The following is a 26,683-nucleotide window of genomic DNA, read 5'->3' on the forward strand; positions in this document are numbered from 1 at the left end:
ACAAATCAGGAACAAAAATACTTTCAGCTTTTGTGAAGCTCAGTTTCACTTACTTGGGTCTCATATTAGAATAATTGAAGGTACACTAGGATTAGAAGCTACATCCTGCTGTAGATCAAAGGTAAAAAAGACTGAGATGCAATTGATTCAAAGAGGAATTTTTGCTCTTTATTACTTGTGGACAAGTAGGACTGATGCCCCATCATCAAAGCAGACTCAAGTTGCTACAAAATACAAGAAAAACATGGTTCTGGTCTGTAAGACATAACCTTCAACAGGAAAACAAATGAAGCTTTTAAGAGTCACATTTCACAGGCAAATAACAGTTTGAAGAATAGTCACCAGGTAAAGTGATTGGTCAACCAGTTACGGTTTTAATATAAAATGTTTAGTCCAGTCATAAGCTCAGTTGTTCAAACAAAAGTGAGTAGTGGAACCAGTATCTTGAACAAGATCATTTAATTTGTTTCGATGTCAAGTTTGATGGGTGACAAATACAGTAATCTTACTCCAGAAAATACATGTCCACACCTACCTTTGCCTAACCGGCTAACTGTCTTGTTACTGCCTAGATACCTTCAAATGTCAGGCTCTTCTGAGACTGCTCTTTCTATAAGATTACAGCAGCTGCATCTCAGGGGAATTTAGCTGATTTTCTTAAACTAATAATATAAACTGTATACAGAGATATATAACCTACAAGGATTTAGCGGGGACTATGACTGAAATACTTTTCAATCTTGTGGGAAAGTCATGAACTGTCAAGAAAGTAGTGTGGAGAACCTTGCACACAGTGTACACATCACATTCGTGCACGTATGTTTAACTTTTGATGGTTTAAACTTAGCATCTGTCTGGAGTACTAAATTCTAACCAAACCATAATAAAAATTGTTTAAAGAAAATACTGATAGCTGTCAATTTTTTTCTGAAATCAAAATAACTATGTACACCCATGCCAACCTTAGCTTCTCAGAAAAATGAAACAGCATGTAAAAAAAATAATACCTTTAAGTATAACATTCTCATCTGTTGTCCATTCTGCCAGGAGGTTATAAGTTACTTACAAATGGAGACTGAGAAAGAAAGCATCCCCTTTAGAGCAAATAAAGTTAAGCAATTCTAGCAAGCTCTAGCAAAAAGGGAAGTATTTGCCCTAAATAAACAAAAAGGCAAGCCTGAAGAATGGTAGCAGTATTTTCATCAGCCTCTCTGTAAACAATCATCAAGAATAGGCTGGAGTATATCATTATCTGGGGGAGATGAAAAGTGAATACTAGCTACAAAATTATTAAAAAAAAATATCTTCCTACAAGATTTCATCACCCGCAAAATTGCTTTAATCTTCTTTTTCCCTTTTTTAAAAGAAAAGGTCTCACACTTTACAGCTTTGAATTTGATTTATGAATAAAGAAAAAGCAAATACTAGTTAATTGGCATAGGGTTTTCATACCCAAGGAGTACCACAGGGTTGAATCTCTCCAGTGTGCGTCCCAACTAATATCAAATAGTAATCATGCTTCCACAGAGATGTTCTCATAGACATTTTCCACAATCTCTTGTTCTCAGTTAACACACCTACTTATTTGTATACAAACCCACGACTTGAAGTTGTTCTGTCAGACAAATTGGTTTGAAACCATGCAAAAAGAGCAAATAGTATTTTTGGACTCCTGATAGTTTTAACTCGTATTTCTTAAAATTTTATAAGTTAACAGAGCTCTGAATGAGTTAAGGCACCCATATGCCCAGAAAAAAAAAAATAAATACCTCGGGCTAAATACAACTAACTGTTCAGCAGTCATGTAATTGCACAATTGTCTAGCTCATCTGCAGGATAACACTACCAATGACTTTAAAGATCCTAAAATATGAATACTAGAAACTCCGTGAATATAATGGACAAGGCATTGACAAGACATTCTCAAGGTTCATTCTGTATTCCTGGCTCTTCACGGTAATGGCTACTCCTAATGTAATTAACATTTAGCAGCAAGATCAGCATGTTCTAAGAATGAAATAAATATTCACACAATCAATACTAATGGTTCAAATGCTCAAACACATTGAAAACAGTAAATTTTCAATCCTGCCCAATCCAAGTTTGCAGAAACAAGACCCTTGGCAAGAACATTCACAGCTCTCAGTACCACAGAAGCTTCTGCAAACAAATTCTAGGCCTGAAGTTTTGTCATCTGTGGTGCTCGGAAGGTGTTTTACTGTGTTCGAAGCTGGTAGTCTGTAAAGGGAAAAAAACCAAAACCAGATTTAGTACATTGTCTTTCACTAAAGGTAATAAAGCTGATCAGTAAATTGGGATGAAGAGATAAAGAAAATCAGAAAAAGACAGATCTTCATGTAGAGTAAGCACAAAAATGGACTTTAAAACAATTAAGGTGATTACAAGCTTCCAAGCCAGAAAAAGCCAACAAAAACAAAGAAGTGGAAGTGGTTTTTTTGTTTAACAGATCTAGTAGCTTTTAGTATACAGTATTTATTCATCCCAAAGCTGGCAAAATGATACGTATGAGACATTTCCTAACTTACATTCCCCCAAAATTCAAGTATTTGGTAATTAAGCTCAGATTCAGTGAACAGCATTACTGTGCTATCCTATTGAGTTTTTCATTTCGACAGCAATAAAAAGGTGACTAGAAAAAGCAGCAAACATGAACGTAATGCATTATGCTGTACAGTTTAACATCAAAGAATACGAGCAAACTGTTTTTGTATTTCAACTTGTAGGTATATCCTGGAGAAACAAAATATGCAGGACAGAGATGTCTACAGTCCATTGCTTTCCAATTTACCTCCATTCTGTGTAATGTAACGAACCCATGGGAGAGCCTGATAGCCGCTCTTCTCAATTATCTTTAAGTAGCGAACCTGGAAAGAAGGATGTGCTACATTAGTCTTCCATGTCAGCCAAGCAGTGTTTAGAAAAAAAATAAACTGGGGGAGTACTGATGGTCAAAGGTGTGTTTTATGGATAACAATGAACAGAAATCATCTAGAAAAGCAAAACTTTCAGATGTAAATATAAACTCCTGACACTTGCGTTAACAGCATGCTTTCCATCTGAAATAACGCAGCCAGTTCTCTGATAATTCTCATTAAGAGGTTCCCCTAAAGTAGAAGAAATCCAGACTTACACTAATAAACAAGGAGTCGTGGTACTTTAATGCGAGGTGCAAGGAGATGCACATGCAAACGAAACACAGAACAAAGGAGGTAAGTCAGGAGCCCTAAGGACAAGGCAGACAATGCTACAAGGCTGAACAACAATTTTTGTGTTAAAAGCCCAGCGCAAGCTTTACCAGTATTTCTATTTTCATCTACTAACCTGGATTCCTGAAGTGGTGAAATATGGAATCTCAAATTTGACACTAATGGGAGGTTTTCCTTCCTTATCTTCAGCTTCAACACTTGGAAGTCCAAAGTGAGCTCTCATCAGATATTCTTTTCCACCCTTACCAAAAAAGAAGACGTGTTTTTCTTCTTGAAGCAAACAAAAGAGCTTCCAACAATACAAGTTGTTTTCTGTGCATAGTATCAAATTGTTGAATTCCACTAACCATTTCAGATCCTCTCTAGAGCTTAGAAGTAAGCACTTGCTTTTAAATGCAGATCAATTTAGCACCAGCCTGAGGCACAATTCATTTTCTTCCAGTTTCATACTCTAAGAAAACGTAAGAAGTTTTCCTTCTGACTATTCTGATTAAATGGTGAGATAGCTGTAACGCTCATGGCACCACCCAAGAAGCACAGTCTGACAAACTAAAACAGCTGCTGCTACATCTAGGCCAAGGGATTACACCATCCGCAGGTATTGCCCAGAAACCTACTCTCTAAATTGTTCTGAAAAATTTATCCCAGCTAAAAAGATTTGTTTAATCTCATAAAAATTTCTTTACAGTGAAGGTGTTCGAACACTACAACAGGCTTCCTGCAGAGGTGGTTGATGCTCAACACCTGTCAATGTTTGAGGCATTTGGATAATGCCCTCATTAACACACTTCAACTTTTGGTTAGCCCTGAACAGACCAGGAATTTGGACTAGGTATCTTCAAAAGTCCCTTCCGACTGAACTATTCTACTTTATTCTATTTTTTCGCAAGCTCCAATCTTTCATATGAGGAAGAAGAGGCCAGTACTACTCGTCCAATACTGCTAAAATTTGCTTTAGGCTGAGTCTGAACACTCGTAAAATGTTACCTTTAAGTAATTATTGTACTATTGGGTGATAAGACTAAGAATAATACTTACTGGAAAAGATTTAATGGACCAGACAATTTCACTGTTCTCTGGAACCCATTTGACACTTCCAACAGTGGTTTTAAACTTTGGCGAGTCTGCATCATTTGGTACTGGAATGTGAATTTCTACATTGTTGGCAGTTGATCTACGCTTAAATTGACTTTTCGCCTAAAGAAGGAAAGGGAGAAAAGGCAGTCTCTAAATATTTCCATTGTGTGAGCGAGTTCAGAGAGCTTTGAGACACACAATTCCCCTCCACCCCAATCTACTGAGAAAGCACTGCGACAGAGAACAAATGAACTTCTCAAAAAAGATGCAAGTCCCACAGAAATGTTAGATGTTTGTACAAAAATACATGCACTGCTGGCCAAGCACTGAAATCAAATGAGAGAGAAGACTAAAAGTAGCCATAATTATTCTAGAACTTCTGACCTTGATCATGTACTCGATGCGGCTGTGGGAATGTTTTTCAATCACAGACTCAATCCAGATAAGTGGTTTTACCTGATCAGAAAAAACATTCAACAGCTGTAGGTTTTACTTCGACATGGTCAAAAAAATATCATTTCCACATAAAATTACACTCAATAGCTGAATCCCACAGAAAAACAAAGATTGTGGTGTTTGAAGCGACAGGTGTTTTTTGGGAAGTAATTATACAAATAAGCAAGAATTGACATAAAACCAAACTTGCAAAAATGACAGGCTTAAGGAAAAAAAAAGGCATTCTCTGATTAGTTCCAAACATCTTCAGTTATCAAATATTTTGGAATGTATGTGGGTGTTTTTTCCTGTAGCTTTTTTTTTTTTTAAGAGATTAAATAATGACAATCCCTAAAAACAACTCTAATTCAGAACTACCATCCTTTAAAAGGAAGGAAAAAAGCCAACTAAATTCATGTGAAAACTTAAGGACTCTTCATTTACTGTCTCCCGTCATCGTTGCAAATTATAGACCTCCTCTATACTGAGCTTTTCCTTTTCCCAAAGGAAAGCTATCTTTATCATTGTGGCTAACATACTCTATACTGATGTTGTCAAGCACAATGAATTGCCACACTATCATTTCATCACATGGTTAGCTTAAAAAAAAAAAAAAGAATCACCCAAATGGTGTTTTGGGAGCAATTTCAACAGTAGTTGAAGAGATAGAGACTTGCTGCCAAGTTATTTCTAAACTCATTCTTACTTCCTCCAAAAAGAGCAAGCACAAAGTTTTACTATTAATGTTTGACTTCACAATGCTGCCCATACTTAAAAGAAAAAAAATTAAGGGAAAGCCATTAGCAACTTCACCTACAGTCTAAATTATTCTCATACAAAAAATTGCTCTAGTCCAAACCCAAACGTCCAGGCTTACGTGGGTATTAAGACGATATGACATGAGTTCAAACTCTCCATCAGGCGGAATGAAAGAAATCGTCCTGTCGTTTTCAAAGCGAGAGAGACGAACGCACTGGTGAAACTTCACATCTTCCAGTTCTACGGATTTACTTTTGCCACCTATCAGAAAACACACCCCAAAATTTCAAGTTGCTGCTCATGTTATATCTGAAGCCTCATCACAGCCAGTTACACAGCCAAGCAGCTGCCTGCTGCTATCTCCCCCACCTCGGTTTAGCCTGCTGTAGTTTTTTAGGACTACGGAACTCCCAATGAAAAGAGAAAAGGAAGCCCAGATGGTTACCATCTTCACAGCGGTATTCCATCTTTTCCTGGTACTAGCATGCAAAACCTAATGGGGTTTTCTCTGTGGTTTTCTGATAAAAAAATATTTCCATCACCTTAGAACAAATCCTTTCACGTGAACTTCAAGCATCCCAAAACTTAAGGTTTGAGAGAATAGCCTTAGTGATTACCAAGCCATCGCTGAAATACTCACGGCCTGTATTATCAAAGAGAACTTTGTCATTTAAACCAAGGCGGAGCTCTGGCATTCCTGAAAGAAAGACTCGCATTTTGATAGATCCAACTATCTCACTCCGCAACACGTTTCCATTGGCACTGACCTGAACGGCAAAGAAAAAAAACGTTAAGATTGGCCTGACATTACATTGAACAACACTCCCACCCCATCCTCACGCCCCACATTTTATGTCTTTCTCCTGAGAAATCAATCCTGAGTATTGAGTATAATTCATGAGGGACAAGATGGGGAAAGATTGAAGGATGAGGAAAGGACATGTCAGAAATTAACTTGGAATTGTCAGGCATAGAGCATGTATCCAAGTAAAGCATTATTGGTCTATTCAATGTCCTTAGATATACTCAGTCTTCATGACAGACAAATTGTTTCAAGCATCACAGTGCACTAACCAGAGTTAGGCTCATTTTTTATGATAACCTCGTAGGTTTTTCAGACAATAAGCTCTTTTCAAGACTTCCTGTTAAGTTTTCATTAAAAGTTCTAGCAGAAGGTACTCACCAAAAGGTTAACAGACTCTATAACATCTAGGAACACTTCATTCTTCCTATATTTTATCCCTTCTGACCTCCACGAAACAGCATTTGTAACAGTGGCGGGTGGACGTGGAGCTCCAGTTTCAAGTTTGTGACCTTCCTGAGTGATGTACCTTTACAACCACATAATGGGGGTGAAAAACAAATGATATTTTGCGATGTTTGAAGCACCTTCACTGTCAGACTCACATCAGCAATAAACAGAAGTTCATAGAATATCCTGAGTTAGAAGGGACCCACAAGGATCATTGAGCCCAACTCCTGGCTCCATACAGGTCTACCCAAAACTATGACTGAGAGCACAGCCCAAACGCTTCTTAAACTCTGACAGGCTTGGTGTCGTGACTACGTCCCTGGGGAGCCTGTTCCAGTGCGCGACAACCCTCTCAGTGAAGAACCTCTTCCTGATATCCAGCCGGAACCTCCCCTGTCTCAGCTTGACCCCATTCCCTCGGGTCCTATCACTGGTCACTACAGAGAACAGATCGGTGCCTGCCCCTCCACTCCCCCTTCGTGAGGAAGCTGCAGGCCGTGATGAGGTCTCCCCTCAGCCTCCTCTTTACCAGGCTGAACAGGCCAAGTGACCTCATGACTCCTCGTGCATCTTCCACTCTAGGCCCTCCACCATCTTCGTAGCCCTTCTCTGGACACTCTCCAACAGTTTCACGTCCTTTTTGTACCGTGGTGCCCAGAACTGCACCCAGTGCTCGAGGTGAGGCCGCACCAGCGCAGAGCAGAGCGGGACAATCACTTCCCATGACCAACTAGCAATGCCGTGCTCGATGCACCCCAGGATAGGGTTGCCCCTCCTGGCTGCCAGAGCACACTGCTGGCTCATATTCAGCCTCCGATCTGTCCACATCTCTCTGCAAGGCCTTTCCACCCTCAACAGCTCCGCTCAGTTTAGTATCATCAGCAAATTTACTCAAAACACCTTCTAGTCCTACATCCAAATTCTTTATGAAAACGTTGAAGAGAAACGGCCCTAAAATGGAGCCCTGGGGGACCCCACTGGCAATGGTCACCAGCCTGATGCAGCCTCATTCACCATAACCCTTTAAGCCCTACCCCTTGGATACTACATGGTTACATTTTACCAAGTATTAAATATTCTGACAACTGGAGTAAGCCGGAACATTTGTTTGCATATAGAAGGATACTTAAAACTTTCCCGAGGACTTTGCTACTGTAAGCAACGCAAACATATACTTACTCTTGTAAAATTTTACTATCAGTGGTTTGCGGGTAACCAAAATCCATAAGCTCATCTAACAACTCATAAATAATAACAAAATTATCCCTAATGCTCTCTTCTTCCAACTCCTTGAAATATTCAGAAAAAACCTGAGAGAACAACGACAAAAAAAGGGAGGGGAAAATGGAGAACATTAGCCGAGGAACTACAGCACATGAATGTATTCTTACAACTAAAATAGTTTTCAAAAAAGCCCCAAATCAAAGCCCGGAATTCACAAACACCGTTCTGTTTAGAAGATTAGCCTCAGGAAAACCCACCTCAATTAAATGAGAGCTACAGAATCCTAGAAGCAGCTTAACTATTATAAAAAAATATTTATTCTGGGGAAGATATGCTTCATGCCAGGCACAGATGAACCAAACAGAATCTATACGTGACATGTCACCACTCCTGCATCAAGTTCAGTTTTATTCTGTGTTCGCAGGTCTTGTGCAACTACTTACAGCAACGTGTCACATCCTTTGCCTACTCGGCTAGAGAATATCAATTCCACTACTAGTGTTAGGAAGATATTTCTACAAAATAACCAAATATAAAATCAAAATACCCAAAGAATTCTTTAAACAAAAAAAAAGGGAAATCCCTATATGCTTTGTTTAGACCAGCTTTAGACTGCACTGAAAAAAAAAGATGGAGGTTACTTTTGAGATTTTCTACTCACCTGAACTACTTTATATAAAAATGAAAACACCAGTGATACACAAGCATTCTTCTTAGAAGTCGCAACAACTGATAAAGGACGTTCAGGAACATACATTCAAAATTGCTATTTAAAAAAGTTTATTGAGTGCGTTTTTAAAAGCCTCTAGACAACTGCAGTTGGCCAAAAAACTAAGAGTTAATTAGCAGTGCATCTGGCCTAATGAGAGGTAAAGATAAACCTTCAAAAAATAATTTGTTCAAGCGAAATTAACATGAACACTTCTCTGTGCACTATGCTGCTGGTGCACGTTACAGTACGTCATGCAGAAGACCACTTAATTTAGTATGAGCCTCCTTATGCCCCTCCACCCATTCTCCAGCTTTGCATTTGGACACAAACAATGAAAGTAAAACAGCAGCACTTGGCATATCAGTAAACGCAAGCTATTCACAGTAGAAAGGATACGATATAGGTTGTTATGTTTAATCCACATAAAACGAACTCCTCCGTGGGCTAGGATAGGAGAAAGCGTCCCCTCTTCTTCCTTTTCCATAAGGATTGGCATAAAATGCTCCACCTCTGACATGTCCACATCTCCACGGTAATTTCGACAGATGAGAACCTACAAAAAAATATCAAACTCCTTACACTTTGTCTTTCAAGACTCAATGTTACCATGCAAGACCAACACACGTGAGATATTTAAAATGCTTCTAAGTAACATAAAAACCAAACCAACCAAACAAAAAAACCCACCAAGCATCAGCACACTCTCTGCACACTATAAATGCAAACCGCAACAGCAAAATAGTTTGCTGGTTAGAATGCAAATCCTAGTTTTTCATCCCGGAGTTGCGCAGTGCTGTTTTCTACTGTTACTCCTCACCTACGGCTGCACACGCGCTAACAACAACTTTTAAGATGGGAAAACATCAAGTCTTCTGGGACAAACCGCCGCCAATTACAGCGGAGATTAATCACCCGAGGCGGGATGCCCAAGAGCCCTGCTGCTCCCAGCAGCTGTAACTGCGAAGGGCAGACACAGGCCACGGCTCCCCTGTCACCGCGCGACCCCCCAGCGCCAGATCAAACCGGGGGTGCCGGCAGAGAAGCCCCGGGAAGGGGCAAGGGGCTGCCGCACGCCCCGGAGAGGCCAGGACAGCCCCACCGCACCGGGCCCAGAGCTTACACGGCCCCTCAGCGGCAGCCCGGGGCCGAGGGGAGCCCCCGGGGCGGGGGGCGGCCGCAGCCCGGCCTCACCTTCCCCTTCAGGTCCAGCACGTAGACGGCGCTGGCCGACATCGCGCCGCCGCCCGGACCGCCGTGCCCCCGGCCACGGCCACAGCCACTTCCGCTTCCGGCGTTGGCGCTTCCGGCGGGAAGCGGCGAAACGAGGCCCGGCGGCGCGGAGGGATCCGCGCACGGCGTCGTCGGAACAGCGGAAGAACACGGCGGCAGAACACGGCGGCAGGGACGTTAAATAGTCCGGCGGTCCCTGCATTTCGACCCCATCATGAAACGGAGCCGCAGCCCACAGAGCGGGCGGCTCGGGCAGGCTGAGGGGGGAGCCCGGGGTTGGATCAGCGATAGAAGAGGAAAAACACTCGGGATGAAGAAACGGGAGGGTTTGCAATGTGTAAATACACATCAGTCACATCACCCCTCAGAGTAACAACTGTAAACGCAGCCAAGCACTTCAAAAACGGCACAAAGACCTCCACAGGAGCACTTAGCATAGCAGTAAATGCAAATACAAAGGATACGATTTAGGTTGTTACGTTTAATCCACATAAAACGATCTCCTCCATGTGCACTGCCTCCTCATCAGTGCACTGCCCCTCATTTCATAGGGAAGTCAGCAGCAAAATGAAGGATGAAAGCAGTATTTTAATAAGAAGTTACATCAAAGGTAAAGGTACAAGAGGATCTTAGAACACAGCACACACCCCTCCTCCCCAGTATGTATAGATAGAAATTATACAAGTCCTATAACTTACAAGAAAAGCTGACTCTTCACTTCTAAAAAGGCGAACTGTTAGTACTGAACAAATAAAAGAACATTTTCCAGTTAGCTCAAAGCAATTGACTTTGGCCTTAATCTGACTTTGAGCACTAAAAAAAATAGCTCTCTGCAACTCTATAAACCAGCGTTCACTAGTCAAGAAGAGACTTTGTTGAATATTTGATCTTAAAAAAACAATTAAATAAGACAGTACAAGGTCATAAATGTTCAGAAGATATATTAAATACTCAATATCAAGAATACACAGATTTACATGGCAACCCCGTTCAATACAAACAGAACTCCTGATGCAAAGCCTCGAAAAGCAGTCCATTCACTTGGTCCAGCTGACTTTCGGAATGTCGTAATGCTCAGTCAGAGTATCCAGGTGCCTGTTGAAGTCCTAGGGGATGAGAAAAAAAAACATTTAACACATGACGCAGACATCACCGCTGTTGAACTACAAGATGTCCTTCTCACAGCTTTTGTGTTTCACAGAAAAAAAGCTCCTCCAGCCAGCAAGCCTGTGTGCTGGTAAATACAAGCGAGTATGAACAAATCAGGATAATTCTGCTCACCTCAACTCTCTGCTTGTGGGTTTTAGACGCTTTCTTCAGGATCCTCTCCATTTGCTGGAAGAAGACACAAGAGAGGCCGGTTACTCGCAGTAGCCCCTCAGAGGCTGCATCTGAGGGTGCCTCTGGGGCTTTTAACGCTCCCCGAGCCCAGAGGAAGGGTCTGGCCCTACCCGCTTCTCCTGCATCTTCTCGTAGGCCACCTGGGCCGGGGTCCGCTTGTCCAGGCCGCGCTTCTTCTCCTCCTCCTGCTTCTTGCTGCTCACGATCTGTTCCAGGATCTGGGCCTTGTCTTTCGCCTTCTTCTTCTTCCTGAAGACAGCGGGCGGTCAGCGCCCAGCCCCGGTTCCCCAGCGCCCAGCCCCGGTTCCCCAGCGCCCGGCCCCGGGTCCCCAGCGCCCGGCCCCGGGTCCCCAGCCCCCCGCCGGGTCCCCAGCCCCTCGCCGGGTCCCCAGCGCCCGGCCCCGGTCCCCAGCGCCCGGCCGGTTCCCCAGCGCCCGGCCCCGGTCCCCAGCGCCCAGCCCCGGTCCCCAGCCCCTCGCCGGTTCCCCAGCGCCCAGCCCCGGATCTCCAGCCCCTCGCCGGTTCCCCAGCGCCCAGCCCCAGTCCCCAGCCCCTCGCCGGTTCCCCCCCGCCGCCGTCCCCTCACCGTTTGCCGGCCCCCAGCCCGGCTCCGCTGCCCTTGAGCCGCAGCGGGCCGCGCTGCACCGCCTCGTAGTCCGCCATGGCCGCTCCACCCGCCCCCTGGCGGCGACAACGCTCCCTGTTTTTTTCCTTTCCTTTTTTCCCCGTGAGGGAAGAAACCGGCAGCACCGGGCGGGCCCTGAGAGGGCGGCCCCGGGAGCCCGGCAGCGCCAAGTGCCCGACCTAAAGCCCTGTCCCGTCCCCACACACCCCGCTCCGCAGCGAACAGTCCCAGTGTGAGGCATCTTTTGAAGAGTTCGAAGTCAGAGCGGGGCTACGAAGCTGGTGAAGGGTCTGGGACACAAGTCCTGTGAGGAGCGGCTGAGGGAGCTGGGGGTGTTTGGTCTGGAGCAGAGGAGGCTCAGGGGAGACCTTACTGCTCTCTGCAACTACCTGAAAGGAACGTGTGGGGAGCTGGGGGTCGGCCTCTTCTCACAGATAACTAGTGATAGGGCTAGAGGGAATGGCCTCAAGTTGCGCCAGGGGAGGTTCAGGTTGGAAATTAGGAGAAATTTCTTCTCAGAAAGAGCAGTTGGGTATTGGAACGGGTTGCCCAGGGAGGTGGTGCAGTCACTGTCCCTGGGGGTGTTCAAGGAAAGGTTGGACGTGGTGCTTAGGGACGTGGTTTAGTGGGTGACATTGGTGGTAGGGGGACAGTTGGACCAGATGATCATGGAAGTCTTTTCCAACCTTAATGATTCTCAGATCTTCGCTTATTTTAAGCAAGGCCTGCATATCTTCACAGCAGGGAGTAGATTTGGCCACCAAAATTTCAGACACCAGACATACCTCCTGGGCAGACAGTATGAAGGACCAAGGAATGAAGATGTTACAGCCTGCCTGAGGGCAATAAATCAGGGAGCCCACCACAGGCCGTAGTAGTGCTGTCAGGTCCTCCCTCTGCCCTTGTGTTTCATGTTTCATGTAGCCTTTACCAGCACATTTCTGGTTTTATGTATAACCAGCATATTCACATGTATTTTCAGTGTAAAAAACGTATATGTACTTACATGCATTTATGTTACATTAATAGCCACTAACCAGTGATAATGTGTATTAATAGATAATGGAGGAATAAAGAGACTGAGAGGGCTTCATAGATACTACCTCAAGAGCAAACTACCATTAACATTAGTGGACAGTGCACAGTGCATATTATAGAGAAAAGTGAGACAAAAAGGACAAGAGGTTACTATCACTGTTGCTAGTTTTTAGCATTTGGTGTTCATTCTTAAAGAAGGACATTGCTAACACTTTTCAGTTAATTTACCATATGAAGGAATGAAAATGTACAGTCCATGAAGTCTGCTTGCTGCTCCAAAGACACAAACAAGAAGCTATTAGTTGTTTGGCTAAATACTGTAACGTGAGTCTTTATTATGCACACAGGAGACAGGTGAGTGATGCTGGATAAGAGCCTTGAGTAGTCAGACTAGAGATTTGATGAAATGCTCCTATTATGACTCTCTGCAGCCTGTGGAATAGGGAAGCTGGTTACTTGATCCTCTGCTTTACCTGAACCTCATTGTTGTAGCTTTTAATATCTGAATATCCAGACCAGCTATAAAGGTGACTTTGAGGAAAGAATGATGGGACAAGACTCAGCAGTCAGAGCCAGAAATGGGCAACAAGCAAACCATTTTCACTCCAGAGCAACTGGATGCATATCAGGTACAAAACAAACTAAATGGGTATTAAGACAGAATATTGAATAATGGCAAGTTTTATTTATTTTTTTTTAAGCAGTCTCTCTAAAAATTACTTAGAGTATTAAATTACAGCAAAGGTTTTTAGGAACATGCTTGGATTCTTACATCAGGAAGGGTTATAAAGTATAAATTATATGCCAAAAGGAAAGAGTATTAGTGCTTGGCCACATACATTACAATATAATTCCATCTGAGTCACTGTAGTGGAAACGTTAGGGCCAATGCATGCTAAAAACTGTCATTACATATTATGTCATTTCTTATTTCATAGGACTGCACGTTCTTTACCAGGAAAGAAATTCTGAGGTGAGTCTTGTGTGTGTGTTGTGTGTGTGTTTTATGTATAAAATATGGAGATTGCTACAAAACAGATTACGTATAGGATATTTAAAAAAACCCAAAAATGTATTTATACAAAGTTAAAAATTAAAGTGATTCATTTGGACAATGTGCCTTTTTTTTTTTTTTTAGTTTACAAAAACAATGTAATTTATCATAAGCTGAGACAGGATTCTAAATTTTATGTCAAGGTACCAGTCTCTTTGCCAGAAATAAGTGTAACAGAGTATGTCTTAGTGCGTACTTTGCCATTGGCTTCCACATTCCCTCACCTCATTTATAGTCAAGTGCTTCAAAGTGTACTGTTATTCACTGGGACATGTAGCCTGTTTTATGAAATCATAAATGATTTTGTCGAATTTTATTCACATTTTCTTCATGTCTTCATGTAAATAATTAGCAGTGGTACTCTAAAGTGCATTTTTCCTGGAGCCTTCATGGGCCTCATCAAATACTCCATTCATTTCTGGCCACAAGATCTACAGGTTTGGTATTCTGTTCATATGAGACTGAGAGTCTTCACTGAAAACTTGTTCTATCATAAATATATATATATTTGCACAGATAGTAACATACATAACATTGAAGTTTCATTGTCTTTACTAACCATTGGGCATATTAACAGAAAAAATAACTGTTCATTCAGTTCCTGCATCTCTCAACAGGTAATCAGACATTATTTGCTAATCTCTCTGAAGCACAGAGCATGAATAACAATTTTGTGCAAACGTCCCTCTTTAGAACCTTGATATCCATGTATGAATTCAATATCAAATAAAATATGAATGAATCTGTAATAACTGAAATCTAAATCTATCTGCCTTTCCACGTAGTAAATAGATGCCAGAACCTCTGTGTCATGAATAAGACATTTATTATTGATAAGGATCCCTTTTAAAATTCTACCCTATTGTTTTGTTGATAACAGCTATGAATGGGATCCTTTAGCATAAAGAACTGAAGCAAATAGCATGCTGAAAAAGTAGTAAATGCATTCAAATGACTATGCATGTTTTCTGTCTTCCAAACCCCAGTTCTATGGAAAAACAGAGATAAAAAGAAGTGAATAAAAACCTGCTAGAGTTGGTCCCAGATATGTCTTTCCCTGGCTATGTCTTTAGTCATCTGGGATTTTATTCTGACATTTAAACTGATTCTTTCACGCTCCAATTTAAATCCATTATTTTTGGTCATATTCATTGTGGACTTGAAAAACAGATCCCTTTTGCCTTGAAACATTTTTTTGTGTGTGTTTGAAAACTGATTAAGTGGACCTTCAGGCTGAAGGTCATGTGCCTTGTTATCATAAATACATAAATTCTAAATACACTGTGTGTCTGAATACCATTGCTGGCAATGCAGAAGTGAATCTGAAAGTATGTGAAAAATCTTTTTTTAGATACACCTTATGTAGTGGCTTGGCTGCCCAACCTGTTTAAGCATTTTTTTGTAAGCATGAAGGCTTTGTATTTTTCACCAGTTATACTATGTTGTTCTTTTTAATTTTGTCTCTTCCACCAATAACTACAGGGCATAATAAATGTTATTTAGAGAATGGTATCATCCCTCCGGTAAGGAATGTGGAAGTGTGTAAAGTGTGAAGAATGAGATGGAAAAGGCAAACACATTAATCTCAGGGGTCTAAATAACTTGTTCCCTGAACGAGCCTTCCTTTCTATTTCAGACTGTTTTACAGATACCGAGATCTAGCCCCACAGCTAGTTCCACTCGACTACACCGATAAACCAGACGTGACACTTCCCTATGAACTCATTGGCAGCATGCCAGAGCTGAAGGTACAGACTGAAGAGCACAACGAGAATCAAGTGACACATTTCAGTTTAATCTACCCTTTTTTAATAATTCATTCAGTACTAATTGCTGGGAGGATGAAATACAAATAAATTTTGGCTACTGAAGTCCTTCTGGAAGCTTCTAGTGATTCCTTGAAAATACCCTGAAATTGAACAGAGGTTGAAGGCAGCTGCGGCTGTGTCTAACTCTGATAAATTAGACAAGAACATAAGAACTGAAAAAGGAGTATTTGACTGCCAAAAAGGGGTTACAACAAAAACAATCTTGCTCGAGTTGTATCTTATCTGCACTGAAATAAATGCTAGTAAAAATGACCTTCCCTCGCTCCTCTGTTCTGTTTCCCAGGACAATCCATTCCGCCAGCGGATAGCTGAGGTTTTCTCAGAGGATGGAGACGGCAATATGACTTTAGATGATTTTTTGGACATGTTTTCTGTGCTGAGTGAAATGGCTCCCAGAGACTTAAAAGCTTACTATGCTTTTAAAATTTATGGTGAGTGACATAGGCAAAAAACAATAACAACAGAAAAAAAACTTTGGGAAAAGCCTGTAGCTGCACATGGAAATGTAAAATAATTAATTTTGCCACCAGAATGTTTTCTAATTAGATGTGTTTTTAATACAGCCTTTCTCTGCATTGCATTCGAATGCCCATTCTCTCTCCAAAAAGTTCTCGTCCTTTATACCCTCTTGTCTCTGTTCTTATTTAACTGGAATTAGGATTTACTATAAAATTTACAACTTGAATTTATCTGCAGTTTTCAAGAACTGATAAACATTTAATAAATACTTCTGTCTGAGAAACTGCCTTGAAAAGTTCACCACAAAGGATTTGGTTGCCCATAAAGCTGCAGCGTGGTTTTGACTGGGGTTAGGTGGGGATCACACTTCTAGCAGTTTTCTCCAAGGGCAAATTTATATACATAAATAAGTAAAATATTGTGATTCAGCAAAATCTTAAAGTGAACCCCCACCAAAACTGAACAGCCCCCTTCTCTTGACTTCCTGTTACTGCCATTTAATTCAGTAGTACTGATTTACTAGGGTGATTTAATTATGGCTAGACTACGTTTAGCCATTAAACTATTCACGATTGTTACCTTAGGTATGATAAAGAGACATGAGACCAAGATTTTTATTTTGTTCTTCTTGAATTTTTATACAAATACATGTAACTTCCTACCTCATTTGAAAGTTCTGCTTACATCAATACATTACAGCCTGGAAACTAAACCCTTCCTATTAAGTCTTGGCAGTCAGCCATGTGAAATACTGACCTTTCCTGCATTGAATTCATTTTGTTTCCTTTCACAGATTTTAACAATGACGACTACATATGCAAATCAGATCTAGAGAAAACTGTTAACAAACTGACCCGCAACGAGCTTACCCCAGAAGAAGTTCGCCTTGTATGTGAAAAGGTGATTTATGAAGCTGACCTGGACAACGATGGCAAGCTTTCTTTGGAAGACTTTCAGCATATGATAATACGAGCTCCAGATTTCCTCAGGTAATATTTGCTTTTAATTTATAACACATAATTGCTGGGTTTTTATCAGAAGTCTCCAAAACGTGCATTTCCTGTCTCCTCAGCCATTACAGACCACTGGTCTTCCCCAGCAGTTTCTAGTAGAGCTGCCAGATGCATGAGAAAGCACAGAGGCTTGTATGTGACTATTGTTTTTTGGACCTATATATTTTTACACGATTAAAAGTCCTAGTAACTGTAAAAGTTGATATTAGCACTTAGGCTCCATTGATAAGTATATGACATTAGTTCAGCTGATGCGTAACATGGTCCAAGCATGGTTTCTGATGCATTACTTACATAAAGCAGCATTCTAAATCTTCCATTTATTTAATGTAACTGTTCCTTGCAAGTGTTCAAAATAGTTTCCAACTTAAACTACAATCCTAGGGTTAACTGTAGTGAATCCCTTTGAATGGAGTACACCGGTACAGAAGTTAACGTTGCTTCCTGGTTTTTTTTTAATAGCACATTTCACATTCGAATCTGAACCTAGAAAAACTTCATGATAGAAGTGTTTCTTGAACCTGCAACAACTGTTGTTTCTCTTGAGACGACCATCCATGAGAGTGATAAATGAGAGGACCACAGATGATGATTTCTGGAAACAGAACCAGTCAGAGAACCCTTTCTCTTGTTTACCTCTTTAAAAGGAATAATCCATCTTCACTGAAATTTCCCTGTAATTTCACAGAAGGTGCGTGTTTTTCTAAAATTGTCTATTCCTATCCCCTTCCTCCACTAGAGCAAGTCTGGTCTAGACACTGATATAGAAAAAAAATCTTATTTTTAATTTCAGATACAAGCAGATAGGAAAGGAACTTGTATCAAATTCTAAAAAAATCTTCTAAAAAAAATCCTAAGAAAATACCCTACTATCCACTAAAAACAAAACCATTATAGACTCACTCTACATTCACAAATCCCCATACCATTTCCTACTGACCTACTCCTTTTCCCCTGAGAGACAAATCTAGCTTTAGTTTAGGAAAACATTGCTGCCTACAGAACTTGGTTTTCCTTAAAAGGAGTGCAGGAAGTACTCACTCAGCTCAGGTTTTGAAGTCGTGAGAACGCCACCTACTTTGAAAATACTTTTAGAAAAATCACAGTTAATTCAAAATTGTGTAAACAACGCCTCTGATCAGCTTTACCAGTTTTAACAAATGGTTCAGTGAAGCAATTTGCTAAAGTATTCTCCTAGTGTGTAACAGAAGTCCGTTACGGTTCTGAGACGGGTATCAGGAAGTGCTCTCTATTTCAGAAATTGTAATGAAAAGTCAACATACTTTAAACAACAAAAGAAGATCCTATCCCAGATTCCTGTCACTCTTTTCTGTTTTTAAAAGTGTCCTGTTTTCCACACGAGAATCTATGTGTATTAATGATGAACGGAACTGACAAACTAATTTTTTAAAATTCTCTTTTCATAAGAAGTTTATTTATGCAGTGCTCAGGGTCCTGTACAACAGAGTAAAAACATACATACTGTAATAAAAAGTTTTGTTTTTAATACAAACATGAAAATCAATGAGAAGTGTTTAAGAAAGCAGTTGTGGGAAGGGTGGCAGTCAAAATTGGTCATTCTAAACACACAGTTTACAGTTGCTTTTTTAAATGCTGGTTCCCTTAAGTTCCCTTCAAAAACAAAGTCTTAAGTCCCAACTCATGCTCAATTTAGAGCATGATTCCTGCTGAAAGGCTAGAGAGACCAGCCTGTTAAACATGTATTAACTACGGAAACAAGAACTCCAATGATCAGTGAAAGAAATGGGTCAAAGAATAAGGCAGCCTGAAATAATCAGACTGCACATTACCATTAACGTTCTGTTGAACAGATCTTTATTTCATCTGTAAATGAGGACACAAGTTAGTCATCACTCTTTCCCAACCCCTATGAACTTCTGGCAGAAATGGAGACCATTAAGCAGCCATTTGTCCATTTCCTCTCCATCTTAAACCCCCATCCATTTCAAGTCCAAGAGAGCAAGAAATCACAGTAGCTTTTGAGTATGAGCATCAGCCAAACACATCGCCACCACAATAAAACCCTTAACAATTGTCAGTAAGATGATTAGCATCCCACATGAAAGTAGAGACCGAATAATTTTCAGCAGCAATAAAGAGACTTAATATAATCCATAGGATTTATAAATCTGAGGCTGAAAGTCTGATGGTGGCATAAGGCTCTGATGTCAAAGAACATTAGATGTGCCTATCTGCACAGGAACTAGACGACGTGAGCATTAAAACAGCAGTTCCACTGTTTATTGACAGATAAGCTACTGACAGTTCTACACCTGAAAGGGTGAAGACTATCTGAATAATTGCAATCAGCCTCAAAAATAAGGTCAACCACAGAATTCTATGATACTCATTAAAGTAAGGGAGTTTGAGAACATGCTCAAAAATGGGTTTGTTTCTCTACAAACCAAGTGTTAACCGATTACCTGACATTTTAGTGGTATTTAGACACTGAGAATGCGTAGCAAGCGCATCGTTAGCTTTACGGATCTACTTAAATTCCTGTTTTACAAATTCTGTATCCAATTTCAGATTTTTTCCATCTTAGTTAAAGAAAGCTTACATATAAATACATTCCTGTATTCATTTACACAGTACCTCTTTTGATCTTTGTGTTTTCATAACATTCATGCTTAAAAAACACAATTTAATTATGCGATGGAAACATCAACTGCATGTTGTACTTATCCAACATTTGATGTCAGTACTTAGCAATACATAGCCAAGCATACATGCAACTACAGTGTCTTTAACCTTTCCCTGTCTTACATTTGCATTCATATTTTGAGGTTTCATATTGCTTACACTGATATAATTTCTGCGAGTCTGTATACCCTAGAAGTACAGTGATGACTGTAGGTCACAGTAACTACGTGAAACTTCCTGAGATCGGGCAGTAACATGTTCCTTGAACAAAACCAATCAGTTTGGAAATCATGCTATAAATTAGGTATATAAACACGTGCAACAACCAGCATAAGTTTAAATGAAGTTGTTCACAGACAGAGTTAGTTTTTAATGCAAAAGAGTAACATAAGATGTAGAAAATGGGGAATGAAAAACAATTCAATCCTTCAAGTTTTATCCACTTTTAAGTTAATATGGTATTTCTTTCTCATCTCAGGACAAGTTATCTATTTAGATGCTGTCAACAGGCAAGACCCACTGTCGTGGTGCAGAGCCCCACGATATCAACTTAGATTAACCACTGATTTTTCCAGTCATTTCCAAAAATAAGTCTGGCTGCAACATCTGGCTATATTAAAGAAAAAGGATAGATGTGATACAAACCACATTTACTGCTAAGCCAGAAACAACACATTAAACAGATCTGCTTTGTGTAGAACAGCATTCAGACCATGCCTGAATCACCTCCCCAATTTTGCCCCAGTAATTTCTTGAAGCATAGTTTTTTTTTTTTTTTAAAGCATCCTTATATGAAGATAGTAGCATTGCTTGCCCAATCTACAGCTGTGTATTACCTACCCTTTGAAGCACATACTGACTAGAGGGCTCTTCAGTACCTTAACATGATTTTACCCTACAGATACATCTGCATGTAATTCAGCATGGTGCGTGTTCACCACGTCCTCACACTAAAAAGCCACAAGCAAACACACAAACAAACAAGAACAAAACATCATAAGGTACTGGTTAGAGGAAAGTTTTACATATGATTTTAATAATGAACAGAGCTCATTTTAATTTGCTAGCTATTAAAAGAAAAAAAGTTGGTGGCATATAAAATGCGTTTTTATAATCCAGTAACTTATGCAATAAAATTTCTTTTTATTTTAGAAAAAGGGGCAATATTCCTGTTGAGCCCAATTGCATGCTGCAGATTTATAAAGTTTAAATATCTATCAGATTCATAATTAACTACAGTAACACTTACGAGTGCTACTTTGAGGCCTGAATGTAATACCACAACATTGAAGAAAGCAAAGCTGGTAAGTAAATACATTAAAATGAGCTTTAATTTCACCCTTAAGTGCAGTTGTCATTGTAAACAAAGCAGCACGTTAACAGATCCAGTGAGTTGCAGGACACAGGTGATATGTTCATTTGGGTCAAATACACCATAATTCCAATTACTTGACAGCAGACTTCTAAGTAGATTGCTCTTACTGGCTCCTTTTATCAATCTAACTAGAGTCAGGCTTACAGCTCAGAACTCAGAGCAACTGGCTACCTAGGTGCTTCACTAGGCTGTTACATTTTATACATCGGAATGTACGAGACTGTGTTTATAAGAATAAATATTTCCACTGAGAACTAAATATCATTTGCATTGATGCACGCTATTAACAGGTTTGTTGCTGCTTGGAATCTGAAATGATCAATACACAGCAGCAAGGCAAATCTCAGTTTAAAAAGTCTGTTTTCAGAAAGTGTTCATATGTGCAACATTTATTTGCATATGTGAGCAAGTGTGCATGGGAACACACAACTGGAAGCAGTGCAATACATTTTCTTGTCACAATTTATAACTAGCTACTACATCATGACAGATCTGGAGTCATTCTCAACTGGAGAAGGAAAAGCTGTCCACTGTGATATTATATGCTGAAATACATGTCCCTGCGGTCTGTTTCTCCAAAAACAGACTACAGATTGTTTGCATGGGACACATTGTAGCTATTATCTCCTGTTAAATGTATGGATTATTTAAACATGGCCATCTTTAACATGGATAAAGAAATTCCTGATGGTAAGGAACCATTACATTTACAGTACTTTTTTTTTTAATAGATTCATTTGAATGTTTTTTTTTTTCTTTTCTTTTTTTTTTTTACTCTAATTGTACTTGTGGATTGTCTAGAAAAACACAATTGAGTAATTAGGCAGATTAAGGATTTACTCTGTAGTAGCAAAAAGGTGGAGATGTAGAAAGCTTCCTTCTACCTTCTGAAAAGGTATACACCTGTACTGCTTACTTAAGTGCATTTATTTGATGTTTTGATGCAAATGGTTTATATGCATCTAGATATGGATATGCACATGTATCATGTACACATACCTGTACTTTATTAATATTGGCATTTCAGTTTCTTATTTTGATCATAACTTAATCTTTCTAATTTGGATACATTACAGATACGAACAATAAGATTGAAGCCTGTCAGCAAAGGTGCTATTACAGGTCACATTTGATCTGTATTCCCTCTGCTAGACAATATATATGCCCAGTGGCAATCTGACAAAAATAAACTTGTTTCATCTCCAAAATTGAAGAGTCAGACAATTACTAAAATAAACAATTTCTTATTCAGATGGTCACAAAGTGACAATGTGTGTTGAAAATGCTAAGTCCACAGACAGAGGAAGTCTCACTCAGAACAGGCACAGTCCAGTTCAGTTGAGCAGACGCTCAGATTAAGGCCGTGTCCCTCACAGAAGAACACATCGGAAAAAGCTGCTTTTCTTTTGCTGGTCTGGTGTGATTTTGACTCCCTGGTTGCTGCCTTGTGGGCTATTGCCTTCCTGAAGATGCAAAGAATTTCAGTTACTTTTTTATACTTAACAGCTTCTAGTACTGTTGTAAGATCTAGCATCCATACTTCATCTATACGTTTTGTTGAATCAAGCCTTTCATTACACAAAAAAGGTTACTAGAAATCAACAGGAGTCTCCACTCCTTCACTCTGAGAAGTCAGAGAACTGCATCTGCTACTTTTGGCTTTGACTAACACGTACCGTGCCTATTCTTCTTTCCATAAAATCAAAAGGCAAACGAGATTAGAAAAAATATAGGACATTCGGTTCTTGTTACAATATCTCAGAACTGTCAGCAAGACCCAAAATATTACAGCTCTACCAGCATGTCTGGTCACATAAAGGTAGAATGTTCAGTAAAAGTAGATGAAATCTTCTTTAGCTTCATTTCATAAGGCACAGTGTTATGAAGTGGGCCTCCTGTACTTCTAATCCATACAATTCAGTTCTCCAAACAGAAAGAGCAAGAACTGCTCTGCTCTACCTCTCACTTGGCTTCCAATAAAACAAACAAAAGAATTTTATTTAGAAAACCTCAACTGCTGCAACTGATTTCTGAAATGCAGAGACAATTGTTTATAAGCCCAGGCAAGAGCACAGCCTGTGAAAACTAAAAACATATTTCTATAACCTTCAGTGCATCCCCCATGAAAGATGCCACAAAATGTTTTTTGACTCGCTGTGATAAAGTAGTTGGTATTTGGCTTTTTTCTTCCCCTCTTTAAATAGGGATTGGACTAAGTAAAAGTTACTCACCAACTTCTTGTCCATTTTTGCTTTGATATCTCTGGCAAGAGTGAAAAATGCCTGTAACAAAACAGTTGCAAGTTACATGGTTAACAGCTTGTGCTCTAACAGTTCTGTTTAATAATAAGTTGCCCTATCATGCCCAGGTTTTATATTGTAGCAAAATGATGTCCTTTGTAAATGGCACTATTGCATGCAGAGACATAAGCCCAGATTTTTTAGGATGTCCCTCTAACACTAGTTACTGTAATGCCCTTGTGTTACAGTCTAAGTACCAAGTTCAAGTTAAATTACTTAGCATAATGTTGGTAACACAATGCCATCACAGGATGCAAGGACATGTATTTAATAACACATCTGATGCACCTAACAATTGAGTTTTGCATACGATCAGGATGAGCAAGCTTTCTTGTTGCTTGTTTGCACTTATTATAACATGAATAAAAGAAAGGTTGCAGTACTTACATTCTCTATGTTTATATTTGCTTTTGCACTGGTCTCCATAAATTTAATTCCAAAACTTGCTGCAAGCTGAACAAAAGCAAGTTTCACGTTAGTTGGATCAGCAGGAACAGCTATAAATACAACCAGCCAGGGTGGAGACCAGGCTGTAGCACTTACCTTCTCCCCCTGCTCTCTAGAAACTTGTCTTTTGTCATTTGCATCACATTTGTTCCCAAGGATCATTTTTTCAACATCTGGAGAGGCGTGCTGAGGCAGAAACAGACCAAAGGAAGGACTTCTTATTTTTTTGTAGACAAATATTGACAAGATGATGATTCAGGTCATCAAGTACTTAAAATAGAGACGGTGGTGCTAAGCATTTTCTGTAGATTTATGAGCTCTCCCAAAACACCTGATCCCAGCAGCTTACTGCAGACACTGATAGCTCAGTGTGTGTCCTGCATAATGACAGCTCTTAGTCTGCTTGTCATGGCAAGAAAACGTTACCTCATAGGAACCCTACTCACTACAAGGACAAAAGCTTGCTCCTGTGTAAGCATAATGAATTACTGCTAACCAAGAAATTCTACAAGATGTTACTGATTTTCATTCAATTTATTTTCCACATAGCCTTCAGCATATTTATTTTAAAGATACATAACATTTCTGAAGCATTTAACTTCTAAGGTTTTTTGGAGGGGAAACAGCATCTTCAACATCGAGTAAGTAAATACAGAAATTACCTCTTCAATGTTCCTGACCCAGTTCCGAATATTTTCGAAAGATTTTTCATTGGTGATGTCATAGACTAACATAATGCCCTAAAGATTAAGGAGATAAACACCTTATTTCAGCATCAGTTTAAGCAAGAGTTAAAGGCTTGTCCGTAACAGAAAAGAACAACTTAACAAGCACTATTAAAACAAAAGGTGGTTCAGAGCTGCACATAACGTTTAATTGCAGTTTGTATCTTGCTAGATAAGGCGTACCGGATGTGTATTTACAGTGAGTCACTGTGGAAATCCAACCCTGGGACCTCCCACATTGCCCCAGTACAGCTCCAGCACCGTACTAAGAAACAGGAGCACGACTGTAAGTGTTTACCCAGCTTAGAGTTTACGTTTTGGAAGAGGAATGGTTACACACGTCCCACATTACAACCCAGCTGGTTTGATTGTGAGAGCTGCACCCTTTGGTTTACGTTTAGTGCAAGCTGTGTCGCTCCTACCATTGCTCCCCTGTAGTACGCCGTTGTGATGGTTCGAAATCGCTCCTGCCCAGCCGTATCCCTGCAACACACAGAACACAGCGGGGCTCACACAAACCACCCAAGCTCCCATGCCCAAATTAAAGCCATCAGAAATTTTAATTAAATATTGTTGAGCCAGTCTTTAAATATGCTAAAACTAGATTTTTGATTTCTACGATAACATAAACTGCTGAGAAGCATAATGGGAGGAAAAAAAGGTGATAACATCACTACTGTACACCACAGAATGTTAGGGATTGGAAGGGACCTTGAAAGATCATCTGGTCCAATCCCCCTGCCGGAGCAAGAACACCTGGATCAGGTCACACAGGAACGCGTCCAGAGGGGTTTTGAAAGTCTCCAGAGAAGGAGACCCCACAACCCCCCTGGGCAGCCTGTCCCAGTGCTCTGCCACCCTCACTGGGAAAAAGTTTCTTCTCGTGTTTAAGCGGAACCTCTTATGTTCCAACTTGCACCCACTGCCCCTTGTCCTATCACTGGGTGTCACTGAGAAGAGCCTGGCTCTGCCCTCCTGGCGCTCACCCTTTACATATTTACAAACATCAATAAGGTCACCCCTCGGTCTCCTCCAAGCTAAGGAGCCCCAGCTCCCTCAGCCTCTCCCCATAAGGGAGATGCTCCACTCCTTTCCTCATCCTCATGGCTCCGCGCTGGGCTCTCTCGAGCAGTTCCCTGTCCTGGAACTGAGGGCCCAGAGCTAGAGGCAATATCCCAGACGCGGTCTCACCACACTGATACCGCGCTACCAGGCCTTAATTCACGGAAGCGCAGAAGGAAAGCCTTACCAGATCTGCAGCTTAATTCTCTTCCCATCTAGCTCTATGGTCCTAATTTTAAAATCGATACCTGAAACGAGAAACAGCCGAGTTACTTCCCGCCTCCTCACAGACCGGCCACACGCGTTTCCCTCTCACCTCCCGGCTTGGGCCGGGACTTTCTCGGAGCACCACACGCGGAGCCTCCCTCACCCACAGCCCGGGCCCGCGGCTGCCCAACGCCGGGCACACGGCGACACGGCCCCGCCGGCCCTGCAGCGACCCGGGGCTGAGGCGGCCCCGGAGCGGCCCGAGGACGTGAGGGGGCCGGGGGAGCGGCCGTGAGGCGCAGCGGGCGGCCCGTACCGATGGTGGAGATGAAGGTGGCGTTGAAGGCGTCCTCGGAGAAGCGGAAGAGCGCGCACGTCTTCCCCACGCCCGAGTCTCCGATGAGCAGCAGCTTGAAGAGATAGTCGTACGTCTTCGCCATCTTGCCCGGCCGCCGCCCCGCCCTCCGCGCCGCCTCATAGGCCGCGCCCGCCGCCCATCACCGCCCGCCGCCTCCCCATTGGCCGAGCCGAGCGGCGCGGCTCCCGCAGGACCCGGCAGGAAGGGAAGGGAGCCGGCGCCTCATTGGCTTCGGCTCGGCGCGGCGAGGAGCGACGCGATTGGGGCGGG

General features: G+C 41.2%; 4 protein-coding genes across 8 annotated transcripts; 1 reads left to right on the forward strand and 3 right to left on the reverse strand.

The window, feature by feature from the left end:
* Nucleotides 1–146: 146 nt before the first annotated feature.
* On the reverse strand, nt 147–10,133 carry AP1M1 (adaptor related protein complex 1 subunit mu 1). 2 transcript variants are annotated; one of them, XM_080566101.1, is made up of 12 exons: nt 9,807–10,133; nt 9,083–9,239; nt 8,636–8,703; nt 7,930–8,060; nt 6,682–6,829; nt 6,139–6,265; nt 5,617–5,759; nt 4,689–4,760; nt 4,266–4,424; nt 3,343–3,468; nt 2,810–2,885; nt 147–2,238 (listed from the first exon to the last, which is right to left on the reverse strand). In XM_080566101.1, exons 1-12 carry the CDS (start codon nt 10,116–10,118, stop codon nt 2,216–2,218), a joined length of 1,542 nt encoding a protein of 513 aa, XP_080422227.1. In that variant the 5' UTR covers nt 10,119–10,133; the 3' UTR covers nt 147–2,215. The 2 variants fall into 2 exon arrangements, with proteins under 2 accessions (XP_080422227.1, XP_080422228.1); XM_080566102.1 differs by having other exon boundaries at nt 9,878–10,033.
* A 244-nt stretch (nt 10,134–10,377) lies between these two features.
* FAM32A (family with sequence similarity 32 member A) lies at nt 10,378–12,001 on the reverse strand. The gene is made up of 4 exons (XM_080566120.1): nt 11,844–12,001; nt 11,368–11,506; nt 11,198–11,251; nt 10,378–11,022 (listed from the first exon to the last, which is right to left on the reverse strand). The coding sequence occupies exons 1-4, from the start codon at nt 11,918–11,920 to the stop codon at nt 10,954–10,956; spliced, it is 339 nt and encodes a 112-aa protein (XP_080422246.1). The 5' UTR covers nt 11,921–12,001; the 3' UTR covers nt 10,378–10,953.
* A 79-nt stretch (nt 12,002–12,080) lies between these two features.
* On the forward strand, nt 12,081–22,085 carry CIB3 (calcium and integrin binding family member 3). 4 transcript variants are annotated; one of them, XM_080566119.1, is made up of 7 exons: nt 12,081–12,188; nt 13,435–13,549; nt 13,859–13,893; nt 15,611–15,722; nt 16,087–16,234; nt 17,056–17,251; nt 17,738–22,085. In XM_080566119.1, the coding sequence occupies exons 2-7, from the start codon at nt 13,499–13,501 to the stop codon at nt 17,757–17,759; spliced, it is 564 nt and encodes a 187-aa protein (XP_080422245.1). In that variant the 5' UTR covers nt 12,081–12,188; nt 13,435–13,498; the 3' UTR covers nt 17,760–22,085. The 4 variants fall into 4 exon arrangements, with proteins under 4 accessions (XP_080422245.1, XP_080422244.1, XP_080422243.1 ...); XM_080566118.1 differs by having other exon boundaries at nt 12,100–12,188; nt 13,413–13,549; XM_080566117.1 differs by having other exon boundaries at nt 12,150–12,282; nt 13,413–13,549.
* RAB8A (RAB8A, member RAS oncogene family) lies at nt 22,059–26,504 on the reverse strand. Its single transcript, XM_080566113.1, has 8 exons — nt 26,372–26,504; nt 26,036–26,096; nt 25,209–25,269; nt 24,724–24,801; nt 24,158–24,247; nt 24,002–24,067; nt 23,546–23,596; nt 22,059–22,777 (listed from the first exon to the last, which is right to left on the reverse strand). The coding sequence occupies exons 1-8, from the start codon at nt 26,493–26,495 to the stop codon at nt 22,685–22,687; spliced, it is 624 nt and encodes a 207-aa protein (XP_080422239.1). The 5' UTR covers nt 26,496–26,504; the 3' UTR covers nt 22,059–22,684.
* Between the last annotated feature and the right edge of the window lie 179 nt (nt 26,505–26,683).

Source organism: Anser brachyrhynchus, assembly GCF_964034855.1.
Source record: "Anser brachyrhynchus genome assembly, chromosome: 23".
Classification (NCBI taxonomy): Eukaryota; Metazoa; Chordata; class Aves; order Anseriformes; family Anatidae; genus Anser; species Anser brachyrhynchus.

Bases quoted from the DNA above. Each gene is read 5' to 3' on its own strand.
- FAM32A (XM_080566120.1), bottom strand. From the start codon at position 11,920: ATGGCGGACTACGAGGCGGTGCAGCGCGGCCCGCTGCGGCTCAAGGGC. The intron at 11,507-11,843 runs GTGAGGGGACGG...CGCTGTCTTCAG, and splicing joins GGGCTGGGGGCCGGCAAACG to GAAGAAGAAGAAGGCGAAAG. The intron at 11,252-11,367 runs GTAGGGCCAGAC...GTCTTCTTCCAG, and splicing joins AGAAGATGCAGGAGAAGCGG to CAAATGGAGAGGATCCTGAA.
- CIB3 (XM_080566119.1), top strand. From the start codon at position 13,499: ATGGGCAACAAGCAAACCATTTTCACTCCAGAGCAACTGGATGCATAT. The intron at 13,894-15,610 runs GTGAGTCTTGTG...TTTCTATTTCAG, and splicing joins ACCAGGAAAGAAATTCTGAG to ACTGTTTTACAGATACCGAG. The intron at 17,252-17,737 runs GTAATATTTGCT...TTTTTTTAATAG, and splicing joins CGAGCTCCAGATTTCCTCAG to CACATTTCACATTCGAATCT.
- AP1M1 (XM_080566101.1), bottom strand. From the start codon at position 10,118: ATGCAGGGACCGCCGGACTATTTAACGTCCCTGCCGCCGTGTTCTGCC. The intron at 8,061-8,635 runs GTGAGTAGAAAA...TTGTTCTCTCAG, and splicing joins TTTTATATAAAGTAGTTCAG to GTTTTTTCTGAATATTTCAA. The intron at 6,830-7,929 runs GTAAGTATATGT...GTGGTTGTAAAG, and splicing joins GATAGTAAAATTTTACAAGA to GTACATCACTCAGGAAGGTC.
- RAB8A (XM_080566113.1), bottom strand. From the start codon at position 26,495: ATGGCGAAGACGTACGACTATCTCTTCAAGCTGCTGCTCATCGGAGAC. The intron at 24,248-24,723 runs GTAATTTCTGTA...TTTCTGCCTCAG, and splicing joins GGGTCAGGAACATTGAAGAG to CACGCCTCTCCAGATGTTGA. The intron at 23,597-24,001 runs GTAAGTACTGCA...GTTTTGTTACAG, and splicing joins CAAATATAAACATAGAGAAT to GCATTTTTCACTCTTGCCAG.